General features: G+C 40.6%; 1 protein-coding gene across 2 annotated transcripts in view; it reads left to right on the forward strand.

Moving 5' to 3' along the window:
* The first annotated feature begins 210 nt into the window (after positions 1-210).
* Positions 211-17177, forward strand: part of LOC138760432 (small conductance calcium-activated potassium channel protein 2-like) — a 136586-nt gene continuing 119619 nt past the window's right edge. Inside the window, exons 1-2 of one of the 2 annotated variants that reach the window (XM_069931019.1) lie at positions 211-1077; positions 1380-1475. In XM_069931019.1, coding sequence (XP_069787120.1) covers positions 211-1077; positions 1380-1475 — 963 coding nt within the window. The remainder of the gene's footprint in view (positions 1078-1379; positions 1476-17177) is intronic. The other variant, XM_069931027.1, reaches the window with a different exon arrangement.

Here is a 17177-nt window from a genome sequence, read left to right on the forward strand (position 1 = left end):
TAACAATCCTCCTTCGTACGGGTGCTGCTGCATTTGACTCCAGTTATTGGGGCCCGAAGCCCACTCCCCCGCTTTGCCCGAAGCCTGCGGTGCTTTGGATGAGGCGGTGCAGTCAGCCCTGGAGGGGCACAGGACACCCGGCCCCTTTAACCACACGATTGACTGTGGGTCTCATTGGAACGCGCGCTTCTTTTTCCTCCACATTACGTCATGCCGATTGTTTTGGTTCGCCCGGCCAATCGGACGCGTTGCTTGGATTCTACAGGAGCCGGAATGGGCCCGTCTTCGCGCCAGGATTTCCCCATCCGTACCATAACGCATTGCGCAAGGTGCACAACCCGATCCTGCGGCTTTAACAGCTCTGACATGGAAACCCCATTGCAGTTTCACGATTTTACCCAGGAGCAGCAGCATCACCAGCAAGACGAGCAGCCGCACGAATGGATCAGATGCAACTGCCCGCGTGTCACTGGTGCCGGCGACAACTGGCTGCGGTGTAATTCCTCGCCGGTCACTTTCAGGACCAATTCTCCCCTCTCCTCCTCCTCCCGGCAAGGCAGCCAGCTCAACGTCAGCGAGCTCTCTCCTTCCTCCGCTAGTCATGCCAGCTCTTCTCGCCATCCCCACCAGCACCGGCAACCCAGCCCCACCAGCAGCCGCAGGGAAAGCAACCCCTTCACCGAAATAGCCATGAGCAGTTGTCGGTACAACGGCGGCGTAATGCGGCCGCTCAGCAACCTGAGTTCGTCCAGGAGGAACCTGCACGAACTGGACTCGGAATCGCAGCCTCTTCAACCCATCTTCACCACCGTCGCCCCGGAGATCGTCGTTTCGAAGCCGGAGCAAAACAACTCCACCACGGCTGTGTCTTATGGAGGGAGTGGCGGAGGAGGAAACGGTGGGAATAACAATAAATCGAGTAAAAAGAAAAACAATAACATTGGCTACAAACTGGGACATCGAAGAGCTTTGTTTGAGAAAAGGAAACGATTGAGCGACTATGCTTTGATCTTTGGCATGTTTGGGATTGTAGTCATGGTCATTGAGACGGAACTTGCGTGGGGGGCTTATCAGAAGGTAAGCAAAATACCATAACTGATTTGTACTCACTCTCTGGCACTTTGGGGGGATCCTTTTTGGCTTAATGCAGTTGACTTGTCTCCAACTTGTAGTACATTTCTTTTGAGCAACTGCGCTGGACTTTCATGTTAGCAGTAACAAGGACATTAATTTTTAAATGCTTATTCTAAAAGTTGATCTGTGTTTAACTTTACATTGTGTAATGCACGCTTAGATAATAGACGTCATATCTCTTATTTAAAGTTTAATTTCCCATCAATGTTCATCAACACTCAAATGTATTTCTTTTTATCTTACAGGGATCTCTATATTCATTAGCTCTAAAATGCCTTATTAGCCTTTCTACCATCATTCTGCTTGGTCTGATCATTGTATATCACGCGCGGGAAATTCAGGTAACTATATTTTTACTAAAACAGTAACTCTTTAATCGGACTGGCAGAGGTTTAGTAAGTTGATTGTGTGCTTAGTTCAATTATTGTTGAATTGGGACCTTCCTATTCATAGTTACTTTAAAACTAAGCATCAATCTTCACAAAGAGAGCAAAATGGCAAATGTATTCAGATGTATTATTTGTAGTTAGAACCATTACATGAATATTAGGATTTTTTTTTAAATGTTCATTCAGAAAAATAGCTTCCAGGAACTAAATCCAATGGTTTAAAACAATTTAGTTATTAATTTCTCAACTTTCTGAATTTCTTGGACGATGATAGGATATTGTTTTACGAAGCTTCCAATACGTCTAGCATTAACACAACTAAAAATAAACCACATTTAAAATTACACGTTATGCATTGCGGAAATCTTTAATCCTTTAAGTGGAAGGCAAATACTGTTATTGACTAAATACGATGTATTTTGCAGCCAAGACTGTTCCACATCCAGTTTTCCTTAAATAACGTTATTGAAACACCTTTCATTCAAAATTTTCGGAAAAGCACATTTCGGGCAGTGGCATCTAAAGGTGATGAGTTCCGTTGCTCCCATTTTTTTTCTTATTTCCGAGATGGGAATGTGTTTTCATATTAAATTGGCAATTGCTTTAACAGTGTCAATGGTTACTTAACCAAGCTCAAGCAGTGCGATGAGTCAAGTGTTTACGGTATTCTTAAATGACTTTTCATTCAAGTCCGAAGTGTTTCGGACATTTACAGAACCTTTCAGGACTAGATACATTGTTAATAGTTATTGGTTTAATTCCGATGGACGGCTGCCTTGAACTGAAAATAAATCCTCATTTCTTCTGTGATAGGAACTGAATGAGTCGAGTAGAACACCTATAATTCGCCGAAGGTGGCGGATTGAGCTAAACCGCCCCGTCTTGCCGTCCATGCCTTCGTTATGTGAAGTACCATTGAATGGTATCACATCGCGCCAGTTTGAGTTCCAATCATGTAAATAAACTTTTTAGGTAATGGTCGAATGTTTAACTGTGATTTTAAAAAAAAAAGTATTTTAGTTACATTTTGTAAATGCAAACTCAATCCTTTAGCACCAGATTTTTTTTAAAAGCGTCATGTCTCCAAGGTGAGTTTTCACATTCAATACCAACAGCGTGTATTCCCATCGAAGCTGTTACTATCAAACTTAGGAGCTTTAAACCATCATGTGCTAATATTAGAAGACGAAGCAAAGTATTTAATAAAGTCAGACTATCCCGGACAATGATAATTGACTTCGGGTTACTACCCGACTAATGTATAATCTCACGCCTGTATTCTGTTCTTGGCTGGCTCTGGGCGGAATGGAGACAGAGGTGAGGAGGAGAGCAGGCGGGAAGGGGGTACTTCGGAGCCCAAAAGAGGCGGAAGGGAGAGGGGCGTGCGCGGCATTGAGGTGGTCTTCAGTCCAACTTTTGTGGTTGTGGGACGGTGCGTTCCTCCACGCTGCGACCGAAGTTCTATTTTCCTAAGAGGCGAACCGACACGGTCCATGCAGCGTGTACCATGCCTTGTGCGATTTAAGAAGTCGGAAACTTTAATAAATGCGAGGGAGTTCATTTGAGTACTATAATAATTTAATATTTATTTCGAGGATGAATAACATGTGATGCTGTCACCGCTGGGCATTTCTAGCGACCGTGGGCTATCAAATGAGTGGGGTATAGACCGCCGAAGCCTGGTTGAGATGCCCAATTAACCGTCAATAAATGAGCGGCACTAACCCGTTTAATCTGGTAGAAGGGGAATGATATATTTTAAAAAGTAAAATATTTCTGATACTGGAAATCTGACGTCTAAACGGGACGTGTCCAGAGAGAAAGAATCTGCAAACGTTTCAGGTTCCAATGGTTCCGTCCCATGAAAGATCAGAGAAGGCGCCGATCCGAAACATCACGCTTCTCTCACTCCTGAGAGGTCTGACCCGTCCACTCGCTCTCATGAGCGTTCCTGTTAACTGCAGAGCGAGTGGGTGGAGATGTGTTCCATTCATTGCCTAAGAACAAGGCCTTCATTTGCCAGGTACAGGAAAGAACAAGTTAACTCACTCCTACGATTGTCGGCCACCAACGGGTTGGCACAAATGCACCTGCAAGGGTTCTGACCCGAAACGTCGATCATTCTCCCAGTGAGTTCCTTTGGCAGATTGTTTTTTTTTGTTTCTAGCATCTGCAGTCTTTCCTGTGCCCTTTGACACGTTACATACTCTGAAAGTTTGTTCAACAAAATAATCGATTGCATGAAAAAGCGCAACATTTTGACAGGCTGGAGTGAAGGTGGATACTCCTGAATCAGGAGTCACAGTCTCATGATAGGGGTGAGACATTCCAGGGTGAGGTGAGGGGAAATGTCTTCATCCAGAGAGTGGTGGTCCTGTCATATCACCTGCTAGGAAGCCTCTGGAGGCAAATTACTGATTAAGAAATAAGTCGATGGCTAGACAAAAAGTAACAAATGGTAAGGGAACAGAGTGGCATTTTGGCATGGAGGTGGAATCTCATAATCGTATTGAATGGCGGAGCAGCTTTGAAGGGGTCCTGCTCCTTTGTTTCAAGGTTTTTCGTTATTTTAAAAACAACTAGACAAGAGAGCCTGCAAACCCACCCTGGGCTGTTGTTTTGTTCTTTTTATTGCACTTAAGACAATTAAGAACGGGCTATAAATACTGCCAGGCAGGTTTCATTGCGATTGTAAATGACTAAACCAAACCCGATTATGCAATGCTGGGGTTCGAATACTTAGCACTCCAAAAGTTCAGAATTCAGTGGCACTATCGGAAATGTTAGCCCTCTCATAGCGGCTGACAGCATCATGAAAGATGTTTTTGACTACTGTTGGAAATAATTGTGCTCAGCTGATAAGTAATTAAGCCAATTACCTATGTGAAGTTTCCTGGACATTTTAAGGTAGCATATATCTTCCATATTCCCAAGCCATGTTTGCTAATGCCATAAGAACAGAACATCAGAGGTGGAGACTTTGTGGCTGTACCAATTTTCCAGATTGGTTACTTTCTATTAAACCTGAAGTGGTATTAACAAATGAAAAACTGTCATTTTCACATCTCATTATAATCAGAATTATTTTTCTCAGCAATTTTCAATCTATTTTGTCTTTGGTTTTGAATATTCCTACCTGATTATTGGACATTCTAATTTTTCAAAGTTTAGTTTTCTTGCAGCTGCAGGTTTTATAAAACAATATTCATCACTTTTCCCTCATGCAGCCTCTTTCTCATGCAGTAGGGAGGAAGGAGCTCCTTAGATAGATATTACTTTCCATAGTTATGGAGGAAAATCAGACATTCTTTATAAATGCTAGTTCCTAAATCTACATATGAAAGAAGAAACTCAACATGTGATATTGATTAAAAAGATTGAAAAGTATCAATAGAATAATAGATACGTGACAGTTTCAGAATACTGTATTTCATTTCAGAATTGAACATCACTCAATTTAAGAGCAAAACACCATGATAGTTATTTTATTTTAAAATCTTATTACGCATTTTTCAATGGGTAATTTTTTTTGCGTCAGTACCTTGGCATTTAAATGCCATTACACAGATTTCAAATTGTAAGACTTAAAAAAAAAAGCCCTGAAAATATCTCCTCTGTTTATATAGTGCAGATTCATCTAAAAATTTAATAACTTAGATCTAAAATGCACTTGAATTGCATAATGATAATTGGCACTGGATATCATCCAGATTTTTTTTGATGAGAATTAGAATCAGGTTTATTGTCATGAACATGTTATTGAATTTGTTGTTTTGCAGCAGCAGGATTGTGCAGAATAAAGTGCAAAACTACAATCTGTAAATGGAAGATTAAAAAGAAATAACTAGTGCAAAAAAAGAGAGAAAAAGGCAAGGTAGTGTCCATAGATTCATTGTCCTTTTAGAAATCTGTTGGTGGAAGGAAAGAAGCTGTTTTTGTAACTTGTGTCTTTCGGCTCTTGTACCTCCTTCCTGGTGGTAGCAGTGAGAAAGGGAAAAGCCTGGGTGCTGAGGGACCTTGATAGGAGAAGCTGCTTTCTTGAGGCACTGGCTGTTAAAGATGTCTTTAGGAAGTGAAAAGTAATGCCTATGATGGTGCTAATCATGTTACAACCCTCTGCAGCCTGGTCCTATCTTGTGCATTGGCATCTCTATACCAGGCAGTGATGCAATCAGTCGGAATAGTCTCCACAGTACACCTTTAGAAATTTACAAGGGTCTTAATGACTTACGATATCTTCTCAAAGTCCTTATGAAATAGAGCTGCTGACGAACCTTCTTCATTACTGCATCGACAGGATGGCCTCAAGATTGATCTCCACAAACGTTAACACCTAGGAATTTGATGTTTCTTTCCCTCTCAGCTGCTGACACCTTGATGAGGACTGGTTTGTATACTCTTGGCTTCCCCTTCCTGAAGTCCACAATCAACTCCATACTTATAGTGGAATTGAGTGCAAGATTTTTTGGGACACTACTCAACCAGTTGATCTTTCTCACTCCTCTATGCTTTCTCATTGCCATCTGTGATTCTGCCGACTACCATGGTGTCATGGTAAATTTGTAGGTGGCATTTGAATTGACTACCCACACAGTCATGGGTGTAGAGAGAGTAGAACAGTGGGCTAAGCTCGCCTCCTTGAGGAGCATCTGTGTTGATTGTCAGTAAAAGTGAGATGTTGTTACCGATCCGCATTGGCTATCGTCTTCCAATGAGGAAGTCAGGGATCCAGTTGCAGAGGGAGATTAGAAGCCGAGGTCTTTGAAGCTTGTTGACTGAGGGGGATGATGGTGTTGAAAGCTGAGCTGTAATCAATGAAATGCAGCTTGATGTACATGTTACTGTTGTCCAGGTGATCAGGGCTGAGTGGAGAGCCAATGAGATTGCATGTACTGTCGAATGATTGTGGTGTGAGGCAAATTGCAGTGGGTCCAGGTCTTTGCTTAGACACGAGTTAATTCTGGCCATGACCAAGCTCTCAAAGCATTTCATCACAGTAGAAGTTAGTGCTACTGGGCGATAGTTATTGAAGCAGCTCACTCTATTCTCTTAATTTTTTAAAAATTTAGATATACAGCACGGTAACGGGTCATTTCATCCCATAATACGTGCTGCCCAGTTTACACCCCATTAACCTACATTCCTGGTACATTTTTTGAATTATGAGAGGAAACTGTAGCATCCAGAGAAACCCATGCAGACACGTGGTGGATCCGGGGGCCCCTTACAGACAACGCTGGAGTTGAACCTCAGTTCAGACCAGACCACTGGTGCTGTAAACGCATTGCGCCTTCCATTATGCCAACTGTGCTGCTCTTGGGCACCAGAACAATTGAAATCCTTTTGAAGTAGGTAGGAACCTACCTACAATCTCTCTTCAGTGAGAGATTGATGATCTCCATGAGTACTCCAGCTAATTGGTTGGCACAGATTTTCAGTACCCTGCCAGGTTCACTGATACCTTGCGAGAGTTCTCCCTCTTGAGAGATGTTCTGACATTAGCCTCTGAACATGATCAGTAGAAATACAAACATTCTTCAGACTTAGCAAATGAAACTTGTCTCCATATTCTCTTCTAAAGCACCACCTCTCTGTCTTAACTGGTTAGTTTATCCATTCAATAATACATGGACTTTTCATAAAGGTAATTAACTGCATGTATTTCAGTTAAATAGCCACTTCTTTAGCTTCTTGTGGTTTTAGTATTGGCTCGTTGATGGCATTTTTCATTCTCAAAGCAGGACTCAAGGGGTGAAGAATCATTTGAGAAACCAGAGCATGAAATACACAATAATGCTTCTGGTGCAGAACGATTTGAATCTTTCTTGTAGCTGAATGACCTACATTTGCGCTGGACCTACACAAAAAAAATGGTGGCTCTGCCAGAGCTGCTGCAATGGCAGCATTGCCACTGGTGCGAACCCTTGGAGAGCGAGGAGAAGCAGCGCTCCTCCCCAGTCCAATGACCAGATCCGTCCAGGCTTTAAACGGCTTGTTAAAGGATCCTGTGACCAAGATGGCAGTGCCTGTGTTTGGCAGCACCCTCGAGAGGTTACTGGTTCTGGAGAAGCAGAGGACTGGTGCAGGGCACCAGAAAATTGGGAGACAATCCCCGTTTGAGAAGGAGAAGCAAAGGAGATGACCCCCCATGGGATGGTGACCATGTGGCGGACTAGTGATGGGCTCTGTGGCAGCAAGCTGTTGGTGACTTGAGGCAAGAAACCCATGCAGGCTGCGGGCTGTTGGTGATTGTGGTCAAAGGACTCGCACCAGGCTGAACATTGTTGGAGACTGGCTCGAAATTGGCTGAAGGACTACCAGATATTGGAACTGGGATGTGAGAGAGTGCCGAGGGTGCTGAAGAGGTCCTGATCATGTCTGATGTTTGGATCTGGAGCTCGGGTTGCTGATGGTTTGGATTGAAGCTGTGTAGTTGCAGAGGCTCTCAGTGTCTCTCTTTTGTTTCTCTTTCTATGACTGTAAGGGGTGCTGGGCAATTTGTGCTGATGGCAAATCTTTGTTGGCAGACTAAAGTTAATTTCTTACAATATTACACCTGCTTTTATTACATGACAATAAAGGATTCTTGAATCTTCTAGCTATTAAACTGAGGCCCATCTGTGTTCTGTAGTAGATGTAAAATTCATATCATTTCATAAATGGCCAAGAGGGATCTTGACCAATATATGTCTCTCAACCAATAACATTGACGCAGCCTATTTCCACAGAAAACCAATGAATAAACTGTTCCCAAATTGGATTCTGTACTTCCCACCTTTACAGCAGTGAAAATAGTGGGAAACTGGATGTAAAGCATTTTTAAGAATTTGTGAGGCTGTGAGAAGCTCCTCATAAAAATGTTTTGTCTTCAGGCTCCCTAGCTTAGGGAAGGGGGTGCTGGCTTTCTCTCCCTATTTCCACCCCTGCTTCTGGGCTTCTGTTATGTTTCTGTGTCCCCACTTCATCTTTTGCTGTCACTGCCTCCTAGCCCATCAGATTTTGCAAGCAGAGCCAAGGTATAAAATATCCAACATTTTAAACAAGACCATGCTACCATAACTGAATTATTTAGTTTGTATTGCAGCATTAAGTATCAGCCCAAGGTAAATGTGAGGAAGTTTCTCTGTCAAAAGTACTTGACTACAACTGTTAAGGTGATATTTATAAATTCATTATGAGCATCAAATTTAGTTAGTGTGTCGACAATGGAGAAAATTTTTAAAAAGACTCATAGTTGTGAAGGAGCTTTACCCAGATCACTCGTCCCTGTTAAGACGCCCCAATTATTCGGAGAGTGACTGGCAGCTTGTCATTTCCCCTTGGGAAGTAAAATGCGAAAGTCTATGGACACCGTGGCTGAAGTAAAAACACAAAATGCTAGAGAAACTCAGCAGGTAAACTCTGTAGTACATGTAAAATTCACATGATTTCATAAATGGCCAAGAGGGATCTTGACCAATATACGTCTCTCAACCAATAACACTGACGCAGCTTATTTCCATAGAAAACCAATAAATAATCTGTTCCCAAATTGGATTCTGCACTTCCCACCCTTACAGCAGTGAGAATAGTGGGAAACTGGGTGTAAAGCATTTTAAGCATCTACTACAGGTCATCATACTTTGATAAAGGGCTCAAGCCCAAAATGTCAGTTGTGTTTCTCAGTCTTTGCGACATAAAGGACAGTTTAACTGCTGAGTTTCTCCAGCATTTTGTGTTTTTACTGTCACTTACCCTTGATCTATTGATAATTGATTGCATTGAATTGATGAACAGTAGAAAATGGTGGTTATGCTCTGTGTATGTCATTCATTCTTCCAAAGGCATGATAGAACGTGTATTCATTTGGGGTCCAAAGCAAAGCAGGATGGCTGCAGCAGCAGCATCCTGACTGGGAGTGATTAATACTGATTTGAGTTTGTAGTAAGAGAACGATTCATGGTCATAGTGCAAGAGGATCTTTGCTACTTCCAAGAGCAACATCGTTGAGTCGTGATCAGTCTGATATTTTTTAAATCCAACCATTTGGGGCTTTTCAAGAGGGCAGAAAATAATAAAGGACTATAAATGTTGAGCCAATAGAGGCAAAGTAAAACTTGTCAACCCTTCTCCACACATTTGGAAATATGCCAGTCATCACTCACACCGACCTCCTGAACTCAAAGTCTGGATCAACAGCAAAATTTTTTTAACTCTTTATTTACAACATGGTAGAAGCCACTTCTGACCACTGAAGCCTGTGTAGCCCAATGACACCCAATTATTCTACAATCCCATGCATTTTTGGAGGAAACCAGAGCACCCAGGGAAAACCCACATAAGTCACAGGGAGAATGTACACCTTACAGACAGCGTCGGATTCGTTCCAAGGTTGCTGGCGCGGTAACAGCGTTGCACTAACTGCTACGCTTGAGGGATGGAAACTAGGTTCAATACACTTAACTGTTTTTTAGTCAGAGATTGCTAGTGAAAGGGATGCCAGCTGGGCTTGGAGCGGAGAGATGAAAGGTTACAGGTGGAGAGCGCTGGTCTCTGGAAATAGTAGTGTCCTGGATGTTGATCGTTACAAAGGCACAATTTCGTTGCAGATCCAACAATCCAAATCTTGAAAACATCAGATATTTCCACTGCAAGAAATGCTTTCTAAAAACAAGGAACTATACTTCTGCAGAAGATGAAATGGTGCTGAGCCATTCTGGATAGACATCCATCACCATGAATCTTGACAAACCTTGTAATCACAACTTCATGATATATTTACGAACAAATTCTACGAATTTGGAGCTGATTGATGCCTAATATAAGCAGGTGGTGGGAGGTTTTTCTTTACTGTTTGCCAAACAATAAAAAAAACAAATCAGCCCCTCCCCTCCATCTAGGGAAGCTACTTGGATGTACTGAGGATTGTTCGACAGTCTATGTACTTGTACTTCATTGTGAAGTATTGTGGGCAGTATCTGCAGGTGGCTACAGTTATGATGTGTTACCGTTAATAATAGTTACAAAATCAGTTCAAGGAAGATATTGCAATACCGTGATTGCCTGACAGACTAAGTTCAAGAGGGACAGAACTGCACTCCTCGCTGTTTGGTGTGTGTGTCTTGAAGCACAGAGTTCCCATAGAACCTCAATGTAAGTTTCTAAATCTTGTTCGGCATTGGATACATATATAATCTCAACTGAGCACTCATTGACTCCCTTTACATATGGTGTGAGTCTGACTTTATATTGTTCAGACTTGGGAATTTTATTGTTAAATCAGTTTCAGTATCCTTCTCCTTAAACATCCACTATGGCTATTTCAGTATTTTAAAAAGTGGACGATGCCCCAATATGATTTATTTTAACCAGAGATACCTCTTGCACACTAGCCATCAAATGGACTTGGGAGATTGAGGTCCAACAGCAAGGAAGTCCATTATAACTGGAGACCTTTCTCTGCTGCAAGTATATTCCGACTGCCTCCTCATGTGGACAAATAAACACAATTATTGTCCATGCCTTCTTCCTAATCCTCACCTCTCTTACACCACCCACCCTATGTCCTTTCCAAATTCCCCTTTCATTGGTCCTCCTTTCTCAAAACAATTTCTTTCCAACCACCTTTACTTCACTAACCCCTCTCCTGAAGTTGGTGAGAATAATCTTCAGTTTATCATCTGTTGGAGTAGACACTAAAATCTGACTGCCAGACCAGTGACTGAAGAACTGGGTGGAATGGTTAGTGTAATGCTATTATAGTCACTGCTACCTGGGTACTAATCCACCACTGTCTGTAAGGTTTTTGTATGTTCTACCCATGACCTGTGTGGGTTTCCTCTGGGTGCTCCAATCATCCTTCAATTCAAAGATGTACAGAGTTAGTAGGCTAATTGGTTGCCTGGGTGTATTTGGACAGTGGGGGCTCATGGGCCAGAAGGGCCTGTTTCTGTGCTATATCACTAAAGTTGTTATTAAAAAAAATGCTGAACAAAGAAGGATGATCTCATTGTATCACGTACATGGACATGATGGAGTGTTTCTTCCAGAGTAAATTACAAATGAACACACAAATCAGGAATTGAAGTAGACCAGCTGGCCTCTTAAGCTTAGTCTGCAATTTAGTATGATCATAGAGTCATACAATAAGGAAAAGGCCTTTGGCTCAACTCCTCCATGCCATCCAAGTTGGCATCCTGGGCTAGTCCCATCAACCTACATCTGGTTCATATCCTTTTAAACCAACCTTATCCACACATTTGTCCACTTGCCTTTTGAACCTAATTCTCTCTCTTCCTCTGGCAGCTTTTCCAGATGATGATTACCCTGGAGTGAAAAAAATTACCCCTCTGGTTCCTCTTAAGTCACTCCCTTCCAATCTTAAACCTATGCTGTCTAGCTCTAGAATCATCTAACCTGGGTAAAAGACTGAGTATTCATTTTATCAATGTCCTTGATTTTATATACCTCTATCAGGTCATCTCAGCCTCCTATGCCCCTGGGAATGAAGACCCAGCCTATTCTAACCTTTCCCTACAGCTCAACACTTGAGTCCCAGCCCATCCTGGTGAATTTCTCCTGCACACTTTCAAATTTATTGACATCCTTCCTATATCTAGGTGACTAGAACTGTATGCAGTACTCGAGGTATGGTCTGACTCATGCCTTGGAAAACCTGTATCATTATCTCCCAACATTTGTACTCAGTACTCTGGACATTGAAGGCATGTATACAAATAACTTCTTCACCACCCTATCCACATGAGTCGACACTGAGGGAGCTGCACATTTGTCCTCTTGGGCCTCTCTTGGACAACATGGCAGATGTGACTGAATCTCAACTCTACATTCCTGTCTAACCACAATAACTTTTCACTCCTTGCTTATCTGCGTACCTCTGCCTTAAGAATATTTAAAGACTTTGCTCCCACCCTCCTTTAATGAGGAATACTTTAAAGATTCACAAGCATCTTATAGAGAAAATAAATGCCTTATCTATGTCTTAAATGAGCAATTCTTTATTTGTAAACAATAACATTCAGATGCTCCCACAAAGGATAACGTGCTTTCTGAATCCACCCTTTCAGGACTCCCTTGGAATCTTGTATGATTCATTAAGTCTTTTTTCTCCGTTGATACTCCAATGGATACAGGCCCACTCAGTCCAACCTTTCTCCTAGAATAATCTTCTCCTTCCAGATATTAGTTTAATAAATCTTCTCTGGACTGCTTCTAAATATCAACATGCTTCCTTAAATAAAACTTTTTTTTTTACACAGAACTCCATGAATGTGGTTGTACTGTTGCCCAACAAATCTAAAACATAATGTTTATTCACCTCCCATCACAGTAAATATAAACATTCTGTTAGCTTCCCTAATTACTTACAGAAGCTGCATACCAGCTTTGTTAAAGCTCCACTTATCCTTGACTGGTGGTATTCTTTAAAGCATGCCACTCATATACATGTGTGTTATAGTGGCAACATGAATATTAGAGCTTCCATCATTTTTTTTAAACTTTTTTCTTGAATAATGGAAAAATCTACTACTGGAACCAAATGCTGGGGTGTGGGAGAGTGAGTTTCTCTTTAATTTAGCTTTACCATTGAACATATACCTCTTTATTCTAGGCAAAGCAGCATTGTTTATTCTACAACTAATTATCTTTGTACTAAATGATAAAAAAGAACAGAGCAATGTTGATATAACTATATTAAAATCATGATTCTGATTTGGAAATGAGCATTTTCAAGGCAAATTTTAACAACTTGTGAATTAAGAATTCTTAAACAGTAAAATGCATAAATTATTGAATTAGAGATACAGAATATTGTGCCAACTGCATTGTAGTACTTTTTGAAGCTTTGGGCATTATTGGTATTGTAAAGAAGATTCATTTTCACCCATTTTATTTGAAATTCACAAAACTGGAAAAAGACATTCATACCTTATCCCTTAATGAGGTGCAATCCTTAATGACTACAATTTCAGTTATGCTTCTCTAATCTGTCATCTTACTGATTCCCTTTCCACCTCACAATATTTTTATTTTTACCTTTTTATAATATTTCCATTGTAATTAGAGTACTCCGATTATCCAAAATGTTTTGGACTGGACCTATTTTGGATAACTGAATCTTTTGGAGCACCAGTCATTTTTAAAAAATCAGCCCAGTAGCTATAGTAAATCATTTGTATCAATGTTTAAACAACAACAAATTACAAGGGAAGGCTTTTTAAGCATCAAAATAATGTTTCATTCTCACCAAAAAAAAAGTGCTGGCCGCCACTGATCCCCTGACACCACCACTGATCACTAAGACCTCCCAAATGCTACCACTGTTCCCTGACACTTCCCCACCTCTGCCGCTGATCCCCAGGAAGGCTTCCCAGGCCAGTGGAACACTCACTGGTGAATCAGTGGGCTCCTGTCTCCCTTTGGGCTTGTTCTGGCAGTGGTTGATCTGGCTTCATGTCTTGGTTCTCGATGTTGGAGCCTGACACAGATCCAGTCTTCACCTGCGGACACTCCCCTCCCAACCTCCACTGCCAATCACCAACACCTCCCCTCCAAGGACCCCGTTCCTCCATGGGAGCCAGAGGACTCCACTCCTGCTCTGAAGGCCACTCTCCTTGATGATGCCGGAACAAGGGTTTCTTCCAACCGCTTGCAGCTGTGAGACACTGGCACGCAGTTTGAGTGGGAGAGTTGGAAAGAAAAGTCAATGGGGGAAGGTGAAGATGAAATGAAAAAGGAGTGAGGAAGGAGTTACCTGAAACGAGGACAATCGTTATTCTAATGTTAGGTTAATTTTTTTTCAACCTGTGATTGTTTTGGATAATCCTCATTTATCCAAAATTTCTCAAAGGTGAACAGACATCACTTCCGGGTCCAAAAAATTTTTTTGGATAAATGAAGACTTTGGATAATCAAAGTTGTACTGTATGTCCTTTGTGAAACATAGTGAGTAAAATTGTGCAAGGTGCCTAAAATATTATAAATCTCAAATCTCAGTAGACTTGTACTGCACAATTCTGTCAGTTTTCCAGTGTCCCACAATGAGGAGGTGGTAGTTGTCATTCAAATATTTAAAATATTGTCTCTTCAATGTAATTGGAAGTCCTGCTTAAATTCAATACGGACAGGGTGGGTGTGGAAATCTAATGGTATATTTTACATCTATCTTGGCACATTGGTTTTACACCTCATCCTGGAACCAATTGTACTGGAAATGCTGTGTATTAATCAATGAAATGTGTAGGTATGGGCTGCACATGCACAAATTCTCAAAAATGGAATCTTTAGATTCAGTGCATTCAAACAAGGAGCCAAGGTTGATAAATCTCAAGTAGAACAAAATCTTCGAATGATGAATGGTTAGGAAATCAATATGCTCACACACAAGATCAATCCTGCAAAAATAAAGTAGGAAGTTGATTAAAAAATGGATGCATTACTACATTGGCTTTTAAAGAAAATTCAGTCAATTTGTTTAAAAAGGAAAGTGAGAAAGAAGCAGGGTTTAGAGAAAGTTTTTTTTAAACTTTATTTATCAGGGTGTAGAGAAAGTTGAAGGGAATTGAATTGCAGTTGATAGCTCTGATGTGAGATAGGGAGTGGACAGGCATAATAGATTGAATTACCTCTTCCATCCTGGAATTTCTATTAATTTATCACATCAATGATCGGAAAACATTTTTTTGAATTTGATTTGAGGCTGAGATTTCTCAGCGATTAGTCATGAAAGAATGCTACTTTCTTATGATACTCTTGAGATGTTCTTGTTTTATTCATTGTACCACTTTTCACTATATGCACATTTTAAAAGACTTGTTAATAAAGCTAAATCCAGAGTAGGTTGCAAATGGATGTATAATGTGGTGAAATTGTTATGGCTGTATTGAGATGAAATATTTGATTATTAGAAATGGAAAATTTTTGTATTTATGTTGGATACTTTATTTTAAGTTTATTTTAAGTTTATTTGACTTATTTTACAAAAATGTTTAGATTTCATCAAAATAGCTTAAAAAATAGATGTCCACAAATTTATTAAAGTCGCATGGATAATGACACTTAGCCATTTTAAAATATACTGTTCATAATGTTATCATTTGCTTTGAGTATGAGGGGTGATATTAATAACTACACATTGAATGAATAGCAAATGATAAAACAAGACTAATCTCATTACAGTAAGATCTTGTAGACCAGGGGTTGTGAGTTTGTTCCTCACTGGCCTCATTTCTGCGAGGGGTGCTGGAAAAGTGGCGACTCTCTGTCTTCCTTACGGTAGACAAAGTTAAATAATTTCATGCATGTTACATTCTAAATGTAGTATTATGTGACAGTAATGGAAACTTTGCCTTGTGTAAGTGAGTAGAAGCCACGAGGGGCTGAGGGACAAGTCCTCTTTGCATTTCCTCAAACCTTACTTGAGGCAGTTGCTCTTGCCTTAATTTTGCCATTAAGTATCTGTGTTCAGCCAACCTAGCCAGTTGATATTACATTTAAATCTAGTTTCAAAATAGGTTATAGAAGCCTGATTTTTAAATATCAGAACAAAAGGTACCATTTCCCTACTGTGGCAGACATCATTTAGAAGAAAAAAAACATACACATAATAGGTTATCATTGTGGTTCACAATCTTGTTTTTTAATTTCCTCACCATTTGTATCCTTTTTTGTTTGTGGATGTGTTTATGGAGTTCTTGGAGATGGGGTATACAGACGTAATGATCTTAATGAATGAATAAACTGTTTGCACCAAGCTTTGTTTTTCGTGCTATCCATGCCATCCAATTCATGTATAACAGACAAATAATCAGACACATAAATTAGACAACAGTGTAAGTATAAGAATAGACAAATACTGCAAGTTGTGGGGAAGAATGTAACAATATAGTGGAGGGAAAAGCGAAAAGTATATTTATAAAAGACCATACAAGGGCATCATCATTTGCCAATGTGAAAACTATTCAAGGTTCTGATAAGAGTGAGAAATGGTCCTTGAATCTTGAGGTTCATGTTTGCAAGGATATGAACTCTCTCTTCCCTCCTTCCTTGTCAAGTTTGGTGTGGTAGGGGATGGGGGGAGGGGGGGGGCGGAAGTAAGTGGGGTGGGGTGGCGTTTGGCAAGGTGGTTTTCATGATAGCATGACAGCAGTTTGTTGCTGTCTAAGGCACTATCCTCAATTACCAAGATCAGTCCTTGCAATAAATGAGGTTGATTGTTTATTGTCATAAACATTGTACAATGTACGCATGCACCAATATTCTTATGGCAGCTGAATAGGTGCTTGGTAATAATAAAAGAGCTACATAACTACTAAAACATGACAAGGGTATATTTAATTAAATTAAAAAGAGACAATAAGTACAAAAAAAATAGATAATAAACCTTCACATTTATTCCAGTGGGGACAAAAATGACAGCGATAGTGCAAACAGTCCTTTTATGGTGTCAAAGCAGTCCCTGATTAGTGTAACAATGGGGAGGTTCGAGAACCTGCGAGCTGTTGGAAATAAACTATTCTTGAACCTTGATTTGCTGGTCTTCAGACTTCTCTGCCTGCATAAGAACATAAGAATTAGGAGCAGGAGTCGGCCATCCAGCCCTTTGAGCCTACAATGCTATTCAATAAGATCATGGCTGATCTGATGACTGCCTCA

The sequence above is a fragment of the Narcine bancroftii genome, chromosome 1 (assembly GCF_036971445.1).
Source record: "Narcine bancroftii isolate sNarBan1 chromosome 1, sNarBan1.hap1, whole genome shotgun sequence".
NCBI classification, from domain to species: Eukaryota; Metazoa; Chordata; class Chondrichthyes; order Torpediniformes; family Narcinidae; genus Narcine; species Narcine bancroftii.